The sequence below is a fragment of the Dysidea avara genome, chromosome 3, assembly GCF_963678975.1.
Source record: "Dysidea avara chromosome 3, odDysAvar1.4, whole genome shotgun sequence".
Lineage (NCBI taxonomy): Eukaryota > Metazoa > Porifera > Demospongiae > Dictyoceratida > Dysideidae > Dysidea > Dysidea avara.
In genome coordinates this window covers 37189307-37214811 of record NC_089274.1, presented here as the reverse complement: position 1 = coordinate 37214811, position 25505 = coordinate 37189307, and the positions used below count along the sequence as shown (strand labels likewise).

The 25505-nt window shown below is 39.6% G+C and overlaps 1 protein-coding gene and 1 long non-coding RNA gene across 2 annotated transcripts in view; one reads left to right on the top strand and one right to left on the bottom strand.

Annotated features, from left to right (window-relative positions):
- LOC136248489 (P-selectin-like) overlaps window positions 1-21080 on the top strand; it is a 31444-nt gene extending 10364 nt beyond the window's left edge. The window contains exons 3-6 of the mRNA XM_066040266.1: window positions 2543-3040; window positions 7665-7868; window positions 18250-18438; window positions 20887-21080. Coding sequence (XP_065896338.1) covers window positions 2543-3040; window positions 7665-7868; window positions 18250-18438; window positions 20887-21080 — 1085 coding nt within the window. The remainder of the gene's footprint in view (window positions 1-2542; window positions 3041-7664; window positions 7869-18249; window positions 18439-20886) is intronic.
- Window positions 21081-24578: 3498 nt separating this feature from the next.
- Window positions 24579-25183, bottom strand: LOC136251943 (uncharacterized). Its single transcript, XR_010699290.1, has 3 exons — window positions 24887-25183; window positions 24730-24841; window positions 24579-24681 (listed from the first exon to the last, which is right to left on the bottom strand). It is a non-coding gene; the product is annotated as an uncharacterized lncRNA (long non-coding RNA).
- Between the last annotated feature and the right edge of the window lie 322 nt (window positions 25184-25505).

Sequence of the window (25505 nt, the reverse complement as noted above, 5' to 3'; positions counted from 1 at the left end):
TTGTTTGTAGCTGAGCTCTCTACACGGTGGGTTCTTTGTAGCTGAACTTTCTACAAGGTGACTTCTTCTAGCTGATCTCTTTACAGGGTGACCTGATCTCTCTACAGGGAGGCTTGTATCTAGCTGAACTCTCTACAGGGTGATCTGTTTGTAGCTGAAATCTCTACAGGGTGATTTGCTTGAAGCTGAATACTCTACAGGGTTACTTGTTTCTAACTGATTTCTCTATATGGTAACTTGTTTGTGGCTGAACCTTCAACAGTGTAATTTCTTTGTAGTTGAACTCTCTACAAGGTAACTTCTTCTAGCTGATTTCTCTACAGCATGACTTGTTTCTAGCAGAACTCTGATCTGTTTGTAGCTAACCTTTCTACTGGGTGATTTGTTTGTAGCTGAACTCTGTACAGGGTGATATGTTTCTAACTGATCTCTCTATAGGGTAACTTTATTTGTAGCTGAACTCTCTGCAGGGTGGTTTCTTTGTATAGTTTAACTATATGCAAGGTGATTTCTTTTAGCTGATCTCTCTACTGGGTAACTTATTTCTAGCTGATCTCTCTACAGGATGGTTTATTTATAGCTGAACTCTCTACAAGGTGAACTCCTGTAGCTCATCTCTCTACAGGGTGACTTGTTTCTAGCTTATCTCTCTATAGGGTGATTTGTTTGTGGATGAACTCTCTTCATGGTGACTTGGTTCTAGCTGATCTTTCTACAGGATGACTTATTTCTAGCTGATATCTCTACAGTGAACCTTTTCTAGTTGATCTCTCTACAGTGTGACTTGTTTGTAGCTGATCTCTATAAGCTGAATTCTACAGGGTAACTTGTTTCTAGCTGACCTCAACAGGGTTACTTGTTTCTAGCTTATCTAACAGGGTAATTTGCTTGTAGTTGAACTCTCTACATGGTGATAGGTTTATAGCTGATCTGTCTACAGAGTGATTTATTTCTAGCTGATCTCTCAAGTTTATAGCTGAACTCTCTACAGGGTGATTTGTTTGTAGCTGAACTGTCTACAAGGTATGTAACTTGTTTCTAGCTAATCTCTCTGTAGAGTAACTTGAACTCTCTACAGAGTGATTTGTTTGTAGCTGAACTCTCCACACTACAAGGTAACTTTTTCTAGCTGATCTCTCTACAGGGTGACTTGTTTCTAGCTGATCTAACAGGGTATTTGTTTGTTGCTGAACTCTCTACATGATGACTTTGTTCTAGCCGATCTTTCTGCATGCAGGGTAAATCATTTCTAGCTAATCTCTCTACAGGGTGACTTGTGTTTAGCTGCGTGATCTATCTATAGGGTGATGTGTTTGTAGTTGAAATTTCTATAGGGTATTTTGTTGTAGCTGAACTCAGGGTGATTTGTTTGTGACTGAACTTTCTTGGGTGGCTTCAGTGTTTGTAGCTGAACTCTCTACAAGGTGATTTAAATGCTTGTATAGCTGAACTCTGTACAGGGTGGTTTGTTTGTGGCTAAACTCTCAATAGGATCAATTGGTTTCAAGCTTATCTCCCTACAAGGTGACTTGTAATCGTCTGAATTGCTAGAATGATTTATTTGTAGTTACGTGGTGATTGTTCTATTATAGTATCTCGGCAGCTGAATGCTCTATTAGTGTGACTATTCTAGTAGAATATTTCGATCTTGCTTTTGCTACGTGTAGTTTACTTTCAAATCATAACTAAGTGGTTTGTAATCCGATTCTTCTGTACTTCTGCAAGAACCTTTTATGATGATTATTCTAGCTACATACCAATTTTCAGCTCATTGCTCTATACGATTTGCCTGGTAGGCGTGAAAACTAATAGCTTTTTTTATTCATAAAAATCGATCACGTAATTGTGACACAGGTTGGATTTTGTGTCATATCTTGATGGCCTTTATCTGGATTCATTTCAAACCACAAAAAGGCACTCCCATGATAGTTACTCCATCTACATAGCAATTTTCAGCTCATTCCTTCAAGGGATTTACCCTGTGGGAGTGACAGACCTTCAACCTTATTTTATGCGAATAAGCAGTCATAATTCTGTGAATATTCACCTGATTCCTACCAAACTTGGTACTAAGATCCGCTGTAATCAGCCCTTTAGGTGTGCCAAATGTCAGCCTGATTGGAGCATGCATTCGTGTTTTATGACGGATTTTGCAAAGTATACAAAAAGTAGGAAAAAATGAAGGAAAAATAAAACTTTGGCCGCTTGTATCTCGGAAGTGTCTGGAGTGATCTTCTTCAAATTTGGTATGTAGACTTCCCTACCTGGCCGGCACTTCTGCAGCAAATTTAGTTCCAATTGGATAAGGGATCACAGAGCTACATAGGTGTGAAAACTGTGTTTTCTTTTTTCATGTTAATATACTCACAGTGTGGAGCTGGATTCCTGGGCCACAAGACACTCGGCAGTGTGTCTTGATCTTTTAATAGTGTCCATGTCTTGTTAACTATGCATCACAAACTGCTTACAAGTTGGGTTTTATCTGTTGTGCTTGTAACCACCTTCTGTTTATGGTTGTAATTGCTGTATATTTTATATTCAGTTGGTGGACAGAGCTGTATACGAAATGTCAATGTTCAGCGAATTGGTTTGTATGAAATGAATCATAACAGATTAGGAATTGTTCCACATCTCAATTTCCATTGTAATGTCAGAATAACTGGAATCAGAGTCAGATTAACACCTGATAAAGATCGGAATAATTACCCTTACATACAAGTATGGAGACCATCATCACAGGATTCAACAATTTATACTAAAATTGCTCAAGTTAAAGTTGTTGAAAATCACATTGTTCGGTTAACTTATGTAGAAGCAAACATTCCTCTCACTGGTAATAACAGAATACTTGTTCAGTCAGGAGACATTATAGGATATTATCATCCACCCAACGCTCGTTATAGAGTGAAGAGCATAGAGACAGTTGGATATGCACAATATCAATTTGATAGTGTTTATGGTTCTATTGCTACATCAATTGATCTTAATAATGCCGACCATCGCTCTGGTCTACGTCATCCATTAATCAGTTTCAGAATTAGTAAGTGGGTTGGGTTATTGTATGCTGTTGTTTCTGAGTCTGGCAAAAGTGTCCTAAATAAATGTGCCTCATTGTGTGTTCATATCAACAGTACTATTAAAGTATTACTATTTTGCATATGTGAACTAAACCAGCTAAACTATTGCATAGCATGCTACACAGATAATATAATACTTGGCTCACTACATTTCCCTTGTTTGAATGAACGCATGAAACCTTTTGGTTGGGATGATGTACCACAGAAGAAATAAAATGCAATTTAATGTAAATGTAGATCTGTGCTCCCTTTTCCAAATGATTTTTATGTTGCTAATGTCTTCCATTTTCTGTACATTACAAAGCAAGTGTGAGCAAGATTTCCATATGCATTCATGAAATACAAGCTTTCAAAACTTAGTGTAATGTCTTCTTAGATTTTTTGCACACTTTACAAAACCACATTGCACATGCCTGTAGACCTTTTTGAAATTTGGTGTACTCTAAGGACTTGTTAAAGCTAACTGATGTATTAAGTTATGGGAATAATTTGAAAATTAATCTGTTTGTAGTTTAACGATCACATAGCTCAAACCTTTTGTGGTTTAAAAGAATTTGCAGTGACAGCTATGAAGTTGCAAGGAGAAAATCAACTTGGTGTAAAGTTGTAAGGTAGAAGTACTTTAATAGAACAAGTCACCAAGAATGTTTAAAAGTGCATGAAAATGTCAAAAAGCTGTCCAAGGTTTGAATTAGGTACCTCCATACCCATATATCCCAAAACCTTCACCACTGAACCGTTTCTGTCAGCTGATCAGCTGACCTTATTTCTACCTTATACATTATACAATAAGTAAAATAAATGGCAAAGTTTACAATTTCATAAATCTACATTGTTCTCGAACGTTCTATGTATGTATGTTCTACTAGAAGTCCTCAAAATGTGCACTCTATTAGAGTATTATAAAAGCAAGTACAAATAACCAAATATTAGCTACAATCCAATACTATTGTAACTTCTGTCTTCCATAATTGTATCTGTAGGTAAGAAGAAATTGGTTGTAAACAAGTTTCAAAGCTAGTTTATGATTGGCTATGGGAAAGCAAAATCCATGTAAAATCAACCAAGCTGGTAAAAATGGTAGCCTTAACAGCCTGGGTGAAAAGTTATACAATCAAAACCAAAAGTGGTAGCCAAGAGATATACGTATCTGCAATGGTGTTAATCTTTATTAACGAATGTGTGCATTATGAAGGTTTATTAGCATAATCATCATTGCAGCAATTTCTTGGCCACTACCTTGATTTCATAACTTTTTTGTACCCCAAGGTTTTAAAGGCCTCAACCATTTTAAGGTTTGGCTATGGATTAAAATTTTTACAATTGAGTAGGGATCATAGAAATAAAAGCCATTAAGCAAGGGGTTGCCTATACACTTGCAGCTGTACTATAGTGGAATTTAACTCTTAATTCAGTCTCATAACAGTATATCCATGACTGAAGTAGAGATTAAATGTCCACTATAGTATAACTCCAGGCATATAGGCAGTTTCATCCCTTTTTTGTTTCTATGATTCCTACCCAATTATATTTTCCTTATACTTGATTGTTTACTTTTTTCCTTATTTACTGTATGACAGTTCATATGGTTCCTCAAAGAAAAGAATGGCCCCAGACTTATTGTAAATGTAACCTAAAATAAAAACATCCTTGCACGGGGTTGTAAAAAAGGGCACTTCCAAGCAAAGTAGATCAATCAAGCTTACCGTATTTGACTGGTTAATAGCCGTGGCTACTATAACTTTCAGCAAGCAAAACCCTGCAGCTACTATGAGAAGGTGGATACTATACGAAGGTGGCTACTATCCGAGGGCAGCTACTATGAGCTTGTGTGGCAGCAGACCGTGGCATTTATATGGATTCACGAGTGTCTGACCCACTTGCCAATACTGTTATTCATTTTAACTTTGCTATTTCCTGGCTTAAAACAACTCCTTTGTCTGGTTTCTGCTTCAAACGTGTCTAGCCAATACTTGCAACAGTATGTTCAGATACTAGCTGCGGCTCTTAACCAAGGGCGGCTCTTATGACAGTAATTCTAGGCTGTGGAGCGGCTACTATCCGGGGGCGGATATTATACGAACCATGGCTATTAACTTGTCAAATGCGGTATTCAACATGACTGCTAAGAGCAAGGACTGATATCAAGTTGTGGCCAAGTGAATGCAGTAATACCTGTTCTCTTTGTATCTAGCTATAGCTATTTAATAAAACCAGAACAAAATTAATAAACATATAACTGTTATTAAATTGTCATTTGACTGCTATTTTTTTGTAGATTTTAAAAAGTGGCCAAATGACAATTTAATTACAGTTGCATGTGTATTTACTGTAGTTTTATTAAATAACTATAGCTAGATACAAAGAGTATGAGTAATACTGCATTTACTTGGGCACGATTTGATACCAGTCCTTGTTCTTACCAGTTGTTTTACAGATTGATCATGGTAATATTCCAATCTACTTGGCCGCAACTTGATATCAGTCGTTGTTCTTACCAGTCATGTTGAATAAGCTTGTTTGATTGATCCCTACTTTGCTTGGCAGCGCCATTTTTTATAGCCCCAAGACTGTTTTTGTTTTAGGATATCACACATTTTTGTCACTGAGTAATAATACAAGACAAAATAAAGCTAATAGTTTCATACAAGCCACTTTGGTTATCACAACAGCTTCAACAGTTATTGTGTGTATTGCATCATAGCTTGGGACATGAAGTGGCAAAACCAAATAATGTAGTTTGGTACAAGTAGGCAGGTACTTGTCGGTGTTGCAATCTCAGTAGGGTATGGCTTCTGGGCACCATATAAACCACCAGTGAACAGATTGAGTAAAGGCCATTTCCAAACTTCTTATTCTTTTGTCACATACTGGATTGTCCCTTGAAATGAAGCTGTATTGTGGGCTATGTTAGTTACTTCAGACCCATTATTAAATAGCAACTGAATAACAAACACTTACTAGAATAGCACGCGATAGCAAGTTCATCGAGTTCACCGAGTTCACCACACTGATTCACCTAGTGTTGACTGCAAATAAATGGCCGAATTCACCGAGCTCACCAACTGTAAATAAACACTACTGTAGTCAGAGGTGTCTTCAAATTTAAGATAAGGTTCTAAGAGACCGCAAAATAAATCAGCAATTGGTGCAGATGACATTATCATGATGAGCACGCTTATGGAAATTAACTCACCACTTCCCACGCAGGTCATAATCGAGCAAAACTACTCCATATGATTAATTACATATCAAAGATTGTCCCATGAAGTGCAAGAGTGAATGAATCAAACTTTGAGAAAATCCCTTTTGGTGGCTCTTGCAAGAGAGGTGGAGTTACAAGATTTGTACTGAAGAAACTTAACTATAGTATGTTCACGTTGAGCTGAATCCTCAAAAACATTCAATAACTCATGGATGCAATTACGCACGATCTTGAAATTTGGCTCATTTGTAGTGCTGCTTGACCCACTAAAAATATTTCAAAATCTTTTGTTCAAATGTTTGACATAATATTTGCGGCCAATCAAAATTTTCACAATACATTTCCTATGGGGAAGCCATATAAGTACAGTGTCCATTACAGCCCTTTCCCGAACTTGTAATGGAGCCAAACCGTACATGTCTATTGTTGACACCTTTGCTGTTACCAATAATCATCTGGTTGGCTGAAATGTTAACTCTATTGAGAAAAAATCCACTTTTAATTTTTAGCTGTTTTTCAGGATTTAGTTCAACGTGAACATACTACAGCCAAACTTGAAGGCTGTGGACCTAACACAGTCTAAGATATAACTGTCCAACATGGGGGGCTCATGCTAACGGGTATGTGAAGGAGGAGAAGTAGAAGGAAAAGAATACAGTGTTTTCAGCAAAATTTCATGCGGTGTTACTAAATATAACAGGGATTATTTACTTAGTAATATGCTTATATAACAATATACCAAAGGTTTTGTTGTATCACGAGGTTTTCTTATTTTTACAAAAGAATAGTTTAAAGGTATGTTTTAGGTGTTCGTTCTATTACAGTTAATCGTTTGTATAAATAACTCATGGCAATCATGTGCCCTACTTTTCTTAGCTGCACGATTCACTACCATGAATCTTAATGCATGATTATGACTACCAATTAAAACCAGCCCCACAATACCTTCACAGCTCCTTGGCAGTATTGGTTAACTACCCAAAGTGCCTTCAGTGTTACCTAAAACACAATAAGTAGCTACAAATTTTGAATTTTTTTCATTTAGCGGAATTTTCTGCCGGCCAGTTGGCACACTTCTGGCTAGTATTTTCTGTAGCAACTGGATTGATTGCAGAGATGCTGTTATTCATTTGTAGTAACAGGCAGAACATAGTTGAAGCAAAGAGTAATGGCCATTTAACTTTTCAGTAATGAATTGTTGGAATGCATTGTCAGGTGCAAAATTAATTTTATGGGCATGTTAGGTTCCATTCTTTTGTTTATGAATAAAGTCCATTAGTATATCTGCAGGCAAGAAGACACTGTTAGGGCTCTTTTATTGTGTACTCTTCATATATACAAACTGTATAAACATTTAATGTCTCCAACTTTGCCTTATTTAGACACCCAGTGTGTTACATTAGTGCCTAGAAGTGATGGTCTTGAAATGACATGCTTTGATGGATCCATGTATACCACTGGAGGGAGTTATGAAGGAGACATTTGCAAATTCATATGTAACACTGGTTATGAGCTAACTGGCAATGGCATTAGGACCTGTCAGAGTGATGAGACTTGGAGTGGCAGTGAGGCCTTGTGCAGAAGAGGTAAATACAAATTGTGTACTGAGTAAGTGTGTAGTAGGACCGAGATTAACAATTCAAATATGGCATATCCAAAACTTTGTATGCTTTTCATATAACCATGAAACTTTCCACATAAATAGTATCCCTATTGTATGTATTTAGTACCATTGTGGATTTGACCATTGTGAAATTTATGGCCATTTTTGTCCTTTTTAAATGCCCACTTTTGTTACTATCTCTTCCTGATGTATTATTTAATTGGTACCTGTTGAAAGAAACAACCTGAATTTTATTTAAAGTCAATAGGTAATTTTATTTTAAAGTTATGATCATTTTCATTAGCTATAAAATTGTATAGATTTACCTTCCCTTGGGGTGTAAATTACCCATAGAAAAGTAAATTTACAGATTTGGGTTACTACTATAAAATATCATAGCTTAATTAATTAGGTAATTAATTATGAGGGTGTCTAAAAATTTTGCAATTGTGACCTAGTCTGGGAAAACCAGTCTTGTCACTTATTTAAAGTATTGAGAAATTCCAGTTTTAAGTATTTGGTGTGTTGCAGCTCACCAATGGTTGAAGCTATGTGTACCAAATTTTCACACGTATTCTTTACCTTCAAGAGCATCCACAGTGGAACACCTAGGTCTTAGATATTTTTAATACAATATTGACTGTGCCAGGCAAGCTCCAAAAGGAGTGGGAGGTGTAGAGGAGGGCAAGAGGCTGTTTTGAAAAATTAAAGAAGAAAGTGCAGGGATGAATTAGGCCAAGTTGTGAGCCATTCAGGTCTCAAAACTAACTAAAATGAAAGAACATTTACAGCACAGGTCTTTATTCAATCAACAGTGCATGAAATAAAAGTCTGGACACTGACAATTTCTGGTCAATTACACTAGTTGTCAGTCCATAATTGAATTTGTCCGGAAATAGAGTCCTTTCAAGGTTTAGCACAGAGTTTAGAGTGTGATATTTGGCTAGGAGGGAGGCCAAACACAGTGGCATTGGCATGTAATTGAGTTACGTGTTTATGGTTGCCATGCCCAAGAGACCAACAGGTTACAGTGCACATGTTGTGCTAGCCTATTTGACTTAGTTACTTGGCAACCCTTTAGCCATTACTAGCTTTTACTTGTGGTATTCATCTGTACACTCAACTTGTATTTTGAGTTAGAACGAAGTCCATTTTAATACAATTGATAAAGACACTATTTCAATAGTAAAGTTTGACTACATTAGCTATATAGTACTACTAAGGTAATTTCCTAATGACTCCTTTGACAAATTCTCCTGTAACAGCAATGAATTTTTAGCAGTTCTTATAACCCTAAAATGCTGTGTTGTCTGATCTGTCACTGTTAGTTAGTGGACGAGTAGTAATCAGTTGTACAGTGCATTGGTGACCGCAGTGCTTGAAAACAAATAATTTGGCAAAACACATATAGGAAAGGAGAAGCACAAAAGAAATTAAACGTCCGGACAAATTGGTTTCTGTCCACGCAACTTTCATGTTGTCCTGACAGTGTGTCAGCACATGTCTAAAAAGTTATTTCGCACACTGGTTAAATAAAGTGGCAATGTGTAACTTTTTTTTTAGTAATCCTACAGCAATATCACAATAGTTAGCTCTAATTATCATATTGCAATAGTGATTTTTTGATTATGAGTATCAAACTATCAATAATATCACTCAACACTAGTATTATTAGGTGATCTACTAATGTCCATCTTAGTTAATTAGTGTCTTCAGCCAAACATAGCTAGGATGAATTATACAAGCTAGATTACTTTACTGTTTGAAATCACTTACATACGTACTTGCATTTTTACCTATTGCAGTGGTTACTATGCATGCATCATAGACTTGCCTTTGGGTCCACTTTTTTGTCACATTTCTCTCCCCCCTCCACACACACACACACACACACACACACACACACACACACACACACACACACACACACACACACACACACACACACACACACACACATACACACGCACACACACATACACACACACATGTAAGTGTTGATTTGTGGGTAGTGTGTCAATGGCTTCTTGTTGACAATCATATTTATGAATTATCTGTATTTTACATATCAATTTTGGTCACTTGACTAACCTTTCTTATGTGCCCTTGCTCCTAAGATGCCAGTCCAGTAGAAGTTCTTCGCCTCCCATGAACTGATGTTTGTGGTGGCGGTTTGGTAAATGTACTTTTCCCTGATTGCCATGTTTGGTTCTTTAAAATTATTTCTTTCTAGTTTTTTGAGATCAAATATCTAAGGCCCTAAACTTCTGAAACAATTCTCGATACTTGGGCCAGGAAGGGATTTGGCATCCAGAGGCATTCTGTGTGCCAAGTACCTTCCCTTAAGCCACATCTACGTTGGCAATATACTTATAAGTATATGGCAACCGTCCTAATTGGGCGCAGTACTATCACATTCCTCCTATCAGGCTGCAAGTGCAGCTAGAGCTGTGGGTAAGCTCTGCGTCAGCGCGGCACGACCAGCATTGCCACCATGTGACAGCATGCTGATGCACCCTCTGACATGTGTGGAGCTGACCCATGCTCATGAAGGAGCATGGAGCCAACACTCCAGCTGAGAGACAACACAAATGCTAGGCTGGAGCTCTCTGTGCACAAGGTGGTTGATGGTGCTCCCTGAGAGCGGCCCCATCAACACCGCCTTGAAGGAGCTGACATTGACCCATTGGGGAGTCGCACATCGACGCTCCTGTTTGAGTGGAGCTAACCCATGCTCGCAAAGGAGCATGAGGCCAACACTCCGGCTGAGAGACAGCACAAATGCTAGGCTGGAGCTCTCTGTAGACAAGGTGATTGATGGTGCTCCTTGAGAGCGGCCCCATCAACACCACCTTTGAAGGAGCTGACATTGACCCATTGGGGAGTCGCACATCGATGCTCCTGTTTGAGTGGCCTAATCTGTAGCTAATGAGTACAACACAAGTTAGCCATACATATATGCACATATGCATCTGCAGTAAGGTGGCATAAAATTACCTATTGAGCAACGGTATATGGAAACATAAATTTGTAACAGTGTACCCCATGACAGATTGTAGGTGTGAGGTCCTGATATCAGAAGCACATTGTAATTGCTTTATTTGCTATTATTGATTGATTGATTTATAGCAGTTCTGGTACTACCGAGCCAGAAGTATGGCAGTAGGTATGAAGAGGGGGAGGGGGAGGTGAGTGATGTTTTTGTTGTCAAGCGTTAGCGTCAGCTTCTACTTCTCGATCACGTGTTAGTGCGCATGCGCAAAGTCACTATTCCTATTAGTGCACAGCTATTCTAATTAGTGCCCGTAGATCCCATTTGCTGTCACACTCTATGGTAGATTGTCTGGCGCTGCTGTCGTTCTCAACATTAATTAGGTTTAAAGGTATTTTAAACATTATTTAATGTTGGTCACTTGACTAACCTTTCTTATGTTCCCTTGCTCCTAAGATGCCAGTCCAGTAGAAGTTCTTCACCTCCCACGAACTGATGTTTGTGGTGGTGGTTTGGTAAATGTACTTTGCCCTGATTGCCATGTTTGGTTCTTTAAAATTATTTCTTTCTAGTTTTTTGAGGGTCAAATATCTAAGGCCCTATACTTCTGAAACAATTCTCGATACTTGGGCCAGGAAGGGATTTGGCATCCAGAGGCATTCTGTGTGCCAAGTACCTTCCCTTAAGCCACAAAAGGAGACCCTCCATAACTACATAGAGAGGAGGTGTTTCCTTTACCCAAGTATCAAAGTTCCTGTGTGAGTGCCTGGTATCCAGATGCAGAGGTATGGCATCACCCACAGCTGATAACATGTATTATATTTACATGATTATTATGTACATTCATACAATTTGAAGTCTGCACTTGGGTAACTCCATAGTATGTATACACTAACGAAAGAAAACTGTTTGTGTAGTTTAGTTGTACTACTGATTCCCAGTAGCAATTGACTTTGGAGAGTTTAACTACCTCAGTGGGTGGAGGCCGGATATATCGCTGGAAGGCATTGCTTCTCCAGCGACCTATCATCTGGATGTGGGTGTCTGAGATGTTTGCCAGTGATGCCGAGGTTGCTGCTCCTATACGAAAACTATGGGTATTATAGTGGTGCCTGTTTAACTTCAGTTTCCCCATAAGGCTTTGGAGAGCTGAGCGGAACATAGAGTTTGTCCAGCCTTTTCCTTCCTTGGTGATGAAAAGAGGGCCTGGGCGACTGTTTCGTCTTGCCCGGTAAGATAGCACTGCTTTAACTGGACAAATAGTTGTGTCGGTGGCACCGACGTAGACTTGTGCACCTTGTTCGAATGGGTCCGTCTTTGACTGCTTGAGAAACAGTTGAAGTAGGTAGGATTTGGTTCTGTTGTCAACCGTGACATCTTGAAGTGAGAGGTGGCGGGATGAGTTGTATGAGTCCTTTGAGGGGATCGTGAATTCACTGACTCTTAGAAAGCCGAAGAAGGCACAAGACAGCACATGGCCCACAGGGTGGTGTTGTCATAGGTGGGTTGTTTAGACAGGAGATGTCTGATTTTTCTGAGTAGCTGAAAGATGATTGGGAGACGCTTCCTCCTTGAGTGAACATCAGCCTGACGATTTTTAATGCCTCTCAAGATGAGGTGAAGCCGGGGTGTCAGTTGTTGGCTGAAATGGCCGTGCAGTCCTTTACAGATGTGCAAGTTTCTAACTGCTGATAAATACACTTTAATGGTTCCATGGGAAACATTGGAAACTGTCAGGTGTGTTGTAAACAGCGTCAAAGCACCTTCGGATGCAGGGAGTGGCTTAATTCTTACTGCCTTGCAGAAGTGAAGATATCTTCTTTGACCAGCCATGTAGGTGGATCTGCTTGACTTGGACAAGCCAGTTTGCAGGAGCTTTTGGGCTTTGCTGAGGAGCCCACGGATGTGGGTATTCTGCTGGTGGCCACCTATAGGTGAATGACCAGCAGTGATCTAAAACATTCCCCATGACAGTGTGCCCTTATGCATTTAAAAAAAAATTATTCTGAATAAGCAGTGTGCACTTAATACATTCTATTATTAACATTCTCAATGAACAGTATGCAATCATACATTTGGGAACAAAGACACCGTGCGGCTAAGTGCAGTATACAGTTATAACATACATTGAGTTATGTGTGAGGTGTTTGTCTGGTGCATTCAGATCACTAGGAGTGGATCTGCAGTCTGTTCATGGTTCGCTTGAAGTGGCGCAGAAAAGAAGGTGAAGTCCAGTCCTGCTTTTGGGGTGATACCAGTATTAAAAGGGGTGTTGGCATCGTCACAGGGATTCTGGAGACATGAGGGTTTGCCTGAAGAAATTCCATTGCTTTATTTCTTGAGAGCTGGTCCGCGGCAATGTTTACTGCTCCAGGGATGTGGGAAGCAACTACTCTGATGTCGAAATGAGCAGAGAAGAACCTGAAACATTGCAGCAAATGCATGGTAACTGGTTCCTTGGAAGAACCTTTGTAAATAGAATCAACGACGCTCCAGTTATCGCACTTGAATTCTACTCTGTAGCCAGATAGTAAAGGCCCCCATACGGCACAGCTTAAAACTATTGGGACAACTCCTTGGTCATGATGTCCCTTCGTGACTACTCGTTGCACCACGCCAATTACATCCACTGAGTCCCAAAGACTGCACCGCAGCCCCAGGTTCCCAATGCATCGGTGAGTATCTCGTGGTCAGGGAGAGAACAATTGAAGAAACTGCGACCATTCCAAGAAGAGGCAAAGAGGTGCCACCATCTTAAATCAGACTGGAAGGCTGTGTTAAGGCAAGTATAATAAGACAGACGCTTGAGGCGAGCTGCTGTGCTGTACATTCTGGATAAGAATGTCCTCCCTGGGGATACTACCTTAGTAGCATGCTGTAGAAGGCCCACCAATGAAAGTATCTCTCTTTTAGTTGCTTTCTTTCGAGTTAACCAGGAAGCAACTTAGAGGCGGATTCGTTGTAACTTGTCATCGGGCAAGCATGCCTGCATGCTTTGGGAGTCGAGTGTAATCCCTAAGAAGGTCAAGCAATCTGAAGGTCCCTCAACCTTCTCTAAAGCCAGGGGAATTCCCAGCGTAGAGCATATATCCTTGATCTCAGATAGGTGATTAGAGCATGTGGGGGGACTGCGGGGGGCCCATCGTCAGGAAATCATCCAAGTAGTGGAGTACTGGTGTGACCTGCTGTTGTTCAAGTATCCATGACAGTAGATCCGCCAGAACATTGAATAACTTGGGGGCAGACCTGAGCCCAAAGGGTAGGCAGGTGTCAATAAATATGTGCTGATCCCATCTCATAGCTAAGAGATGGCGGTCTGCTGGGTGAACCGGTAGAAGGCGAAAGGCACTCTTGATGTCTACTTTTGCCAGCAGTGTGCCCTGGCCAATCTGCTTGATATGTTCGATTGCCGAGTCTACCGTAATGTACTTCAGGGAACACAACGTCTTGGGGATTCCTACATTAACACTTCCCTTGATAGGATGAGAGAGGTCGACTATTAGCCTCCACTTGTTAGGCTGGTGGTTCTTAGGGATGACCCCAAACCGACTGACGTGTGCCTGTGGGACTACGGATTTTGGAAAAGGGCCAGCTACACGTCCGAGTGCCATTTCCTCAGTCAGATAAGTCTGCACTACGTCTGGGTGCTGGAGTGCACAGCTTAAATTCCATTTAATTGACTTCAGTGGTGTTGATTGATCTCTAAAACCGATACGAGACCCCTCAGTTAGTCCAGTGATGAAGAAATCCACTAGTGGCCTGTTTGGGTGGTTTGTCAACATCCTTTTCCAATGGTCTACCCTCAGCGGTGTAGAGATTACTGTAGCCCCTGGTGGAACTCTTACAGTGGCTGGAGTTCTGCCCAAGTGGAATGACCACACTGAAATCCATTTTTCATAGTTGCAACGTACGTCTTCAGTGTGGACTCCAATAATGTGCTCCTCTGTCATCACTACAGAGGGGAAGATGGCGATATATACGTGTATATATATATGTCTGTGTGTGTGTATGTGTATGTAGCTACTAATTGTATGTGTCCATGCTTGTGCTAATTGAATCTGGATATCTAACATTCTCATTCCGATGCAGCAACACCCATGTTTTTTTCATATTTGGGTGGATACTCAAATTTAATAAGAAACCATGAAACAAACACAATAGCTACCTAAAGTGGTGTGCTGTGCGAGTAAGCAGAGTAGTTCCAGAAATAACAGACAAACAAAAAAAAACACAGTCGTTAGTAAATTGAGTACTTTACGGCATCAGGAGTCGTCTTTCGGCTTGCTTGTTTACACGTTGGGTAGCTGGGCATTGGGATGCCTTATACTGCCTATCTTGCTCCTTGGGGCTGTGAACACATCTGTAACACACGTGTTCATAACGGCAAGCTGTCCGAGTGCACCCATTGGGGCTATCATTCCAATCTAAGCAGATTGCCATTTTCTTGGGAGGGGGCTGGTTTTTGGTGAAGTGGTCGCTGAGAGTAATTGAGGGGGAGGTGGGTGAATGTTGGGGCCCTGAGCCTGGTGCCTTCTGATTGCCCTGTCTGGGAATGCTGTGTTCCAGATGGTGATGTCAATTACAGACCACTGTTTGGTGTGGGAAGCAGATGCTTTGGGGCGAAAGCGGCGGACATACAGGATCCATTGTCTCTCATGACAGAGCTGAGAAGCCCCGATTATAATGTTTTGATAGCCGATCAAGTCAGCGATGCGTTTTGGTTTACAGCGAGATATTATGGCCATGTATATGCCGAAAATTCACAATGTCGAAGACTTCCGGGGGTTGCCTGTGTGATCCTGTGGGCTGATCACCTGAGTTGAAGTCCACTGACTCCAGGTAATTGGGATGAAGTTCTGCTATCTCCACAAATAGGCCTTCTTCCACCCGCTTCACAACTTTGAGGGGGACAGGGGGGATGCCGTTGCTGATCAGTACTGGTGGGTGCAGCTTCTTGGATGAGCAGACAGACCCTGAGCTGGAGCTGTCAATGCTAATAAGGTATCCTCTAACTCCTGAACATGAGGTATCTGCTCGCCATCAGGAAGCTCATCAAAGGCTAAGGAGATAGGAGAAAGCAGGCTGCATGCAGACAGTTTATCGAGGGAGCATAATGTGTAATATAGGTATTGGTGCTGCAGCTTGCCGTGAAGTTTGTTAATGCATTTACATAGTTAGCCACTGTATATGGTGTGCTTTATATAGAGCTACCACGAGACCACACAAAACATTACTAGTGTGCTTTATATAGAACGCTATATAGGTTGTCATTATATAGGGTACACTGTATACTAAAGGACTGTACAGTATGTTGTGCAACTACTTACCAAAGTCTTCGTGCTCCGCGTCTTCCTCCTCTGAACTGGACTGGGATTCACTGCTGGGCGACTCGTCTCGGCTCTGATGGCGTGCTGTCGAAGACACTCTTCTAGAGCTGTTACCATCCCTATGTGTGCGTCGGCTGCCTTTCCTTGTATCCGGTACCTCGCGCCAGTGGGCGTCGGCGACTGCTGCAGCTATCCTCGGAATGTCGGCTGTTGTCAAAGGGCATGCTTCCGAAGAACTCCCCGTTTTTGTTCTCTTCAGACTCGGGTTACTGCCGCTATTTGTACGCTTCCTCTTCGTACCGGTAGCAGTACTCTTGTTCCCAGCTGGGGGCATCTTCTGCGGAATTGTCTTCGTATTCAGCAGAAGTGGTCTCCGTATTCCGGCTCTTCTTCTGTACTGGCGTCTTCTGCGGTGGCGTCTTTTTCGACTGTGATCCCGTCGAAGTCGTCTCCGTGTTCCGGGTCTTCTTCTGTGCTGGCATCATTTTTGACTGTGATCTCGTCGGCATGATGTTTTTGTTGTCAAGCGTTAGCGTCAGCTTCTACTTCTCAATCACGTGTTAGTGCGCATGCTCAAAGTCACTATTCCTATTAGTGCACAGCTATTCTAATTAGTGCCCGTCGATCCCATTTGCTGTCACACTCTATGGTGGATTGTCTGGTGCTGCTGTCGTTCTCAACATTAATTAGGTTTAAAGGTATTTTAAACATTATGTAACCGAATAGATTGCAGAGGTGCTTCGTACAGTATTCATTTTAAACACTGGACATAGCTGGAATATGAAGCCACTTGGCTTTTCAGTAGTCATAGATATACAGGCTAATACCTGGGATTGGAATCATCTGTATTAGTTATGCCAAATCATTGTTACTGTAAGACACTTTCACAAGGTAGACTGACCCACAACTAAGATAAACATTCTCACATATTAAAATTCTGCAGGAAATTATTTTGAGTCATGTGCTTCTGTGTTCCACCTTTCTTAAATTCGGTAACAATTTTCCAGCAAACATATTCCAATCCCAGGTACATACTATGATGAAATTAACTTTATGGTATGTCTGGTGCCATTCATTCCTTTGATACTGTATGCATGGGTTCACCAGTTACGATGTAAGTGAAATAAAAAAGGAAAGGTTATGTATAGAAATTAATGTTGGTCAATACAATAACACAAACAGTTCGCCATGTGACACAACTGATTCTCTTGTCAACCTCCGTTTAATGATGGTGGTTGTTTTGGTAAGTTGTGCAGGGTTCCATGGTTCACCTTTATTTAAAAAACAGGACCACTTAAATGTATAGCCCCCTGAATGTATGAGGCTTGGATGACAATACCTGGGGGTTCCCGACTTTGAAGCCACAGGGGTTTCTAAAGCCATCCTATTAAACCTACTACACTATCACACCTCAAGCTAAAGTTGGAAGCTACTCATGGATTGGGGAAATATTGGATCACGAGTCTACTCGGAGTGTGGTGCATATCCTCCCCCAATATAACTATATGCATCATTTTATAGTTTATGATTCTGTTATTCTTTTATTTGCACTGCTTATATATACACGGTACATACACCAATTTGAATGTGGTCTCCTAAATCTAGGTGTGGGCTTTGGGCTGGGACAGACTTTTTACAGCATGTGGCCTTGATACATACTCTATCTGTGTGCTCTTTCTGGTATATGCGTTTGTGAGTCTGCTGAGTCACCCTGATTAATGCTCAACCTTCTTTCACCTCTTTGCATTGTGGAACCCATTTACCATATTGCATCCACCTGATCATCAACTATTAGCTGTTGGTAAGTGATATTATTCCATACACAGGTAATTATCTCACAACATTAACCTGTTTTAACTAGTTAAACTCCATTAAACAGTAATGAAAGAAGGGAGTCACCTAGCGTTTGACTGAAGTAAGAATTAAATGTGCACTAGTATAGCTGCAATGACCTCTCTTGATTCGTTACTATTTATTTTTATGATCCCTTCTGGCCTAGTACTTATAGGTATTTGTATTAATGTTGTTGTTTTATCTGATTATAGTTGCTTGTCCTCCACTGACTGATGTTAATAATGGAGTGATGGCTTGTTCACTGGGAGATGATGGAGTTCCTTCCTACAAAGACACTTGTAGTTTCACATGTAAAATTTATTATGAGGTAGCTGGTAGTGACACTAGGACCTGTCAGAGTAATGGGAGGTGGAGTGGCACTGAAACCTTGTGTAAAAGAGGTTTGTAGCATGTGTGAGCACATGTAATACATATGTGCAAGTTTACATACAAATTTTCACATGTGTGGAGTAAAGTTGAGTGGTTTTACACAAGTTATAGTGATCAGATGTTGCAGAGCTTATGATAAAACTTTTCTGTTGTGCAGTCACAATGTCCTTGTAAGCCAGAACTGGCTGGAAAGTTACCTAAATTGACTGGACATGTGGATGATTAAAGCCTACTGTGTCCTATCACATAGCAGAAGAACAATAATTGGGCAATTAGAGCCATATAATCTGTTGTACTGCTATTGTAGCTGTTATGTATGAAGTTTCAATGCAGCAGAAGGTTTTCAATCATACATTAGTGTCACTTTTTTGGGTTGCAAGAATGTATGCTACGTATCTCCTAGTGACAGTTATTAATAATAAAATAAACAGTTATACCAGTTCATCCACTCCTTCCTTGTGCTTTGACAGGACACTTTCCAGACAAAGTTGAATTTAGTCAGACATGCATACAATTTATCCAGATTTTGGATGGTGTCTGGACATTGTCACATTATCATAAACACCGTGCTGCTTTAGAACTTTACCTAACATTGTGGTATAGCAAATGCCAGCTACTGATGTGTCTTACCAAATGGTGAGATCAGGTCACATGGAAAATTTCAGTCTGAGGCCTTGGTGGAGCCCTGTCCATCCTGGAAGTGTCTTGCAGCCTTGTGGTGTCGTATCAAAAATGTACTATAAAATTCTTCTCAACCAATTATGACTCCCAATTAACTCATGGTTTGTCCTAGTTAAGCATTCCTCTTTAGACTATTGCCCTCCCCAATAGGGCTGAGCGATGGTGAAATTTTGCTACTTTCACGATTATAGGATGCAACATATCATGACTGTGGTAACTATCACAATGTTATAATAATTTTATATGCATCATTAGCATCGTATATGCACAACTTTGTATAAATTACATCAACTTTATATAAATTACATCAACTTTATATAAATTACAAAACAATGTGACAGTGTATATAACTGTTGGCCATAGAAGTTGCAGTTCAATACACAAAGTATAATGAATAACAGTATCCTTAGAAATCTAACAGTTTCAAGGTAAGCTTTTTATCTTGTGAGATTTGCTGATGCAATAAACTGTCTCAGCAGTGTAGGGCCCGGCTTGTTTTCCAGATTGAATTCTTCTACAACAGTGAGTGTCACCATTTTGAATTAACTAATACACATTTTTATGTAGTGAAACAATTGCGATTGATCCCTGAATAGATATAATCTCCCAGTCCTACTCCCCTTCACCCTTATTGAAAACTTGCCTTACACTCAACCTTTAGAAAAGAGTGGAAACTTGGCTGGCTACTTGTACTGTGGATGCACCAAAGGTAATAAAATGGGTTTTGGCATATGTATCCTCACATAACCTTTTTTACAGTGCAATGTAAAAAGCACAATCATTTAAAATAGTAGTAACGTATTCATTAAATTTTATAGTATCAGGAAGTTCTATTTTATTGATATACATTACATTCAGTACACTGTATTATTGCAAGATCAAGAAATTAAGTTTGTCCTATTCCCAAATTTAGTCAGATTATTGTCCACTAGTATATCTTTAGGTGTAGGCAATCTCCCTTGTTTCACTACCTTTTAAAATCAAACTTAAAATTCCTAACATTTGTTTGTTTACTTTTTAAAACATAATTATAATTGGTTATAAACATGTGCATATTGCATCAAAAGATTGTATCCACTTTCATCTGAACAAGCACCCCAAGGTAACAATCAATTACAAAAAGTTCCAAGTGGCCATTATGCTTTGTTTTCTGCTATGCTGAGCTGTTACACACCATTACAACAGAGGAACAGTATGAGAAATGTCTCTGCATTCAATTGAGCCACTTCAGAAAATACAGACAATTCCCATTGCAAATGTATAGGGAAGCCATCACACGCTACCACCAACTGATATCTTGTGAAGAGAAATGGGACACAAAAGGGACAAAGGTAAGTCCATGATGCGTGCATTATATGCTAAAAGGCACATGTCAGGCTGAAGCAATATCGAACAATGCAAAAATTCTGCCTGTATCCTCGACCATTATCAAGTTTAACTTGTCTGAAGGAATTAGTAAGTCAGTCAGTCAATCAGTCAGTTAGGCAGCCTTAAATTTAAAAGTTACGATTTCCGTAACAATTTACTGGAAACATTTCAGGTCATACTGAAGGCACTTTTGGGCTTGGTTATACCTAACCAATGCTGCCAGGGCACCATAAAGGTATTGTGAGGCTGGTCTCTGGCTAGTATGTATTTTTTGTGATAAAGTGCAAACCTCCTTTATCCCTAATATGTGGTTACTACCTCACTGTATGATTATTGCAGATACCTACAGCATGTATGTCCAGGTCAACTAAATAAAAATTAATTTTGCATTGTGTTATTTGCATATATAGTTTGTCCTTCATTTGCTGATCCTAATAATGGAAAATTAAATTGTACACTGGGAGATGATGGAGTTCCTTCCTATGAAGACACTTGTAGTTTCACATGTAACGCTGGTTATGAGCTAACTGGTAGTGACACTAGGACCTGTCAGAGTGATGGGAGTTGGAGTGGTACTGAGACCCTGTGTAGAAGAGGTAGGTAGTATTTACATACCTGTACCTATATGTGCATGTGTACTGTAGTTATTGTAATTGAGTCATGGCACATGAAAGTAAATCATTATCAAACATTGAGAAAAGTATATCAAACATTGAGAACAGTAGTCGGCCCAAAGCAGATTCCTGAAGGACACAGCCAGATTCAATGTTCAACTGATAGAATTTTAAGAACAAGGCATTCTTTGTCAAATTTAGTATACATGTAATAGTTGTAACACGGACATGAGGGCATACATATCAGCAAATCTCGAATGTCCCGTGTTACAGCTAATATGTAACACTTATTAGGCTGATAGCCTGTACAGGGCGATCAATCATCCAAGCCAATACGTGCAGCCACTGGATGTACTATATATGCATACCTAAAAATTTTGATTATGGGCTAGCAGCATGATTACGTTTGGTTATGATAAACAGACATATCTTAGAGATATCACGGAGAATTTAGGTTACGCGAGTTTATTGTTTTGATCAATGCTATTGAATCACTTATGGAAGGGAGTTCACTAAAGGTCAATTCCATTGTTACGGACGTACATTTACACACTTCCTCTGTTTACTCTATTAGCATACAGTATTGTTTCACTATACTAATATCACAAGGACATATATACCTGCCATACCTTTACCATAGCATAGTGTAAAAATATTTTGCTTACTTTAATTGTTATGGAGCATTATGGAGCATTATGGACGTACTAACAACAACAGTACCCTTTTGTATCCTTGATCCTACTATTTTTTGGAGGGGAAAAGGGATTGATTAGATGTTCCACAGAATAACTTATTTTAACATGTGAGTAACATTTGAGGAACATTACAGCATAGTGAGGCATGTGCATATACACATATGTATGGTCCATTCCATTGTTACGGACATACATTCACAGTTTGTACACATCATTTTATCATTACACTGTAAAAGAAATATTTCTGATATAATTTTACAACAGGATATTGTAATTGTTTTTACACGTTTCAACTGGCCAAGAAAGGATCATTACTGTATTTAGTGTAATAGGAAATCTCACAAGTGGGTTGGGAGGCAGAGTACTCAGGTTAAGCTAGGTAAGGGGTCCATTCCCTTTTAGAGAGCCCATCTTCTCTTTGAAAATATCAGAGCATTAGCTGAAGCGATTCCAATGACAGTGTCCTAGGTGCATGTTGTACAGCTGTTGGTAGCCTAAATTCCCAAAGCAAATCATGATCAGATACTACCACAACCTGGAGATACACTCTGTACATCCAGTGATTCCAGTCTCTGCCAAACAGCAGATAATGCATAGAAACATCTACAATCAAGGTCACCTGAATACTGCATTTATTTGCTGCTTAGTACTTTCTATTTGCCATTAAAAGAGTGTGGTAAGGTGACTGACAATAAGGCTGCTACCAACTGATTGTAGTAGATCTGGAAGAATTTTATGGTCATTCCAGTATAATTGCCTACTAATTCTATGACCATGTATTAAAAGTACTTTATTGCTGACAAGAAAAAAGTTTATCATAAAGCTGCTGTACAACATTCAGAAGGAGTATACTGGTGGGTTTCTTATTCATGTTACGGACGTATGTTACGGATGTACAAACAAGTTGTACGTCCGTAACACCAGTACTAACTGTTCTTTAAATAGAATCACAATTTTTATGGTATGTAGTTGTGCCTTATTGGAAGCTTATTTATAATATAAAGTGGCACAAAATTTATAGCAGTGTATCCACTGCTGCAAAAACTTTAGTGTGTATATGTGTTTCGGATGTACAGTACAGCATTGCTCTAACTGCTCACCACTTTTAGCACTCCTAAACATTAAAACAAGATTTTTGTGATAATTTCTTGCAAAGCATGTGAAAATTGGTCCATTAAACAATTATTGACTAAAATGACCTTATCATTTGGAATTTCTGTCCTTTTGAGTTTTAAAGTGTCAAAATGATAAAATTTTGCATTAACAATGGTTCATCATAATGCCGCCATAACTCAGCTGTTTTGGCCAAAAATTTTTGTTCAATAGTATTAAGTGAAACTACAAGGCATATATGAGTGTTTATGGTTGCATAATGGTTTGAAGATCTTTTGGTTTAATTTTTAACTATGAAGTTTCATGTGTCACAGAATTGACCTAAAGGCCTAGACAGGTAAGTTTGCTTGTAGAGTGGTTACTCCATGCAGAGGGGTAGCTTTGTGATGGGGGCATGTCCGTATTTGAAAATGTGCAGAAATGATCGATGAATAAGCTATATCGCTATAGTAGGTTCGCGTTGAGCTGAATCCTCAAAAATGATTAATAACTTACAATTGCTACATCGCATGGGCCTCCTGTATTGATTGATACGTAGTGCTTTTCAACCCGCTAAAAACATATTAAAAGCGCTTCATTCGAATGTAAGGCACTCCAGTTATGACACTGTCAAGTTTCGCTATACATTTTCAATGGGGGAAGCCTATAAAGTGCAGTCCTTTGATGTTCATGTTGACACATGTTTGTGGCAAAGCCAGACATCACACACCCGCCCTCAACATGCATGATTTCACCATCCATTATATAAGAGGCTGTAATACACTTTTACAAGAAAAATAAACAGTTTTTGTGTGTGTGAAACAGAGTTGCATAAGTAGAAGAGCTGGGGCCACTGTTGCACTGTATTTAGAAGATAAGTGGCCTGCTTATATTCAGGGAAAAACTTCTTCAGCCTCAAAAGAGAAAAAACTAAATTATAACAGCTCAAAATCTGTTATGCAGCATTGGTGTTCCTGCAAGTGAGACAAACAACATGTATTTTACTTCACATTCACCACAGCTGCCCATCGTCTTCTATTCCCATTTAGTCAATTTGTCATTTTACTCCTTTTCTCATCACTTCACCACAGATGTACACAGTTTTTCCAGCCAGCATTTTGTTTTTGAAGTTACATTCCCAAAAAAACTCTAAAAGTTTCAACAAATGAAATAATACTGTTTGTATGAATTTGGGCTGATAGTACCTGTAGTGACTTCCGAACACTCCTGCACTGATTAAATATACAAGGGATGATATGTTCAACTTCTGCTAGCACAATAAAGCAATGATATTTTGTATTAAAGTGCACACACTTACACTTCATCTGTATTTTCATGTACTTTAATCCCAGCTACCTGATGACTCCTGGGGAACAAAAACCAAGTTGTAACACCAATGCTGCAAATATCAAACAATCTTACATCAGATGAAGTAAGCCCAGAATAAGACTTGGACCCGTTGCTGCTAGTAGAAGATTCATTAATACCACCATCACCATCTTCACTATCACTGCATGAGGAATTGCTCTAGAAGTTCTTCATTACCCAAGTCTCATCCAAATATACAACTGGTCTTCCTTCAGTTCTGTTGTACCTCGTTTGTCTTTAATATGTATGATGCTGATGAACTATGCAGGGCTGCTCATAGCATACCCTGCGTATACGTGTAGTGACATTAAAGCACAAACAGTTTCAGTGCTAACCTCTTGTCATTAACCGCCTTGTACTTAAATCCCATATCACTCAGCACACTTTAAACCTATGTTCTACCCCCAGAGAAAACACCATCATTCTTAAGTTTGGCCTAAGATGGAGTACGTGACAAAGTTCCAGGGTTCAAAATTTAACTTACCAAAATCTTTGAGAGCGATAGATTTCCTTCCTTCCGTACAATGAATGGATCTTGTCTGATGGCATCTCGGTCAAAACTGTCTGCATCAACATGGACTCGTGAACATTTGTACCTGACGATTACAATTGAGCAGGCTTGTGCAAAGTGCTATTTGTACCTTTTTCTTGGCATAGATAAACCGCCTTTCTTGCGGTGCTCCATTCTAACTCTTACAATGGATGTCCTTGAAATCCCTGCGTGGCGTAATGTATGCCAAAACCCAGCAAAGAAGGCATTACATACAATACCGGTGGCCTTCGAGATTCTCTCTGTGATGTTGATAGAAATTTTACATTTCTTCGCTTCTTGCTTAAGTACTCCCATAGTTTCATAAGTAGATACTTCGTTTGGCTGTTTAACTTCTTTCCAAGAGGGTTTCACTCCATACTCGCTGACGGTGCACTGGATGCCATATTCTCAACAATTAAGAGCACGCCCATAACATGGGCTTACGAATAAATACGTCATGAAAATTAAGTTAAAAACCTTTGATCTTGCATGGCTTCTTAACCAACAACCCAGGATTCAGCTCAACGCGAACGTACTATAGTTTTCACCTTAGCCCAATGTTTTCAACTCGTAGGATGGTGAGGATAACAAAACGCTCTCCATCTGAGTGGTTTTCATGGCGAAATCCAAGTCATGCATTCTAATCATGTGAGAGTATTAATCAATCTCCACAATCGATTTTGGCCTTGACGTCTATATAATAACTGCCCAGTTGTAGACCGGTCTAC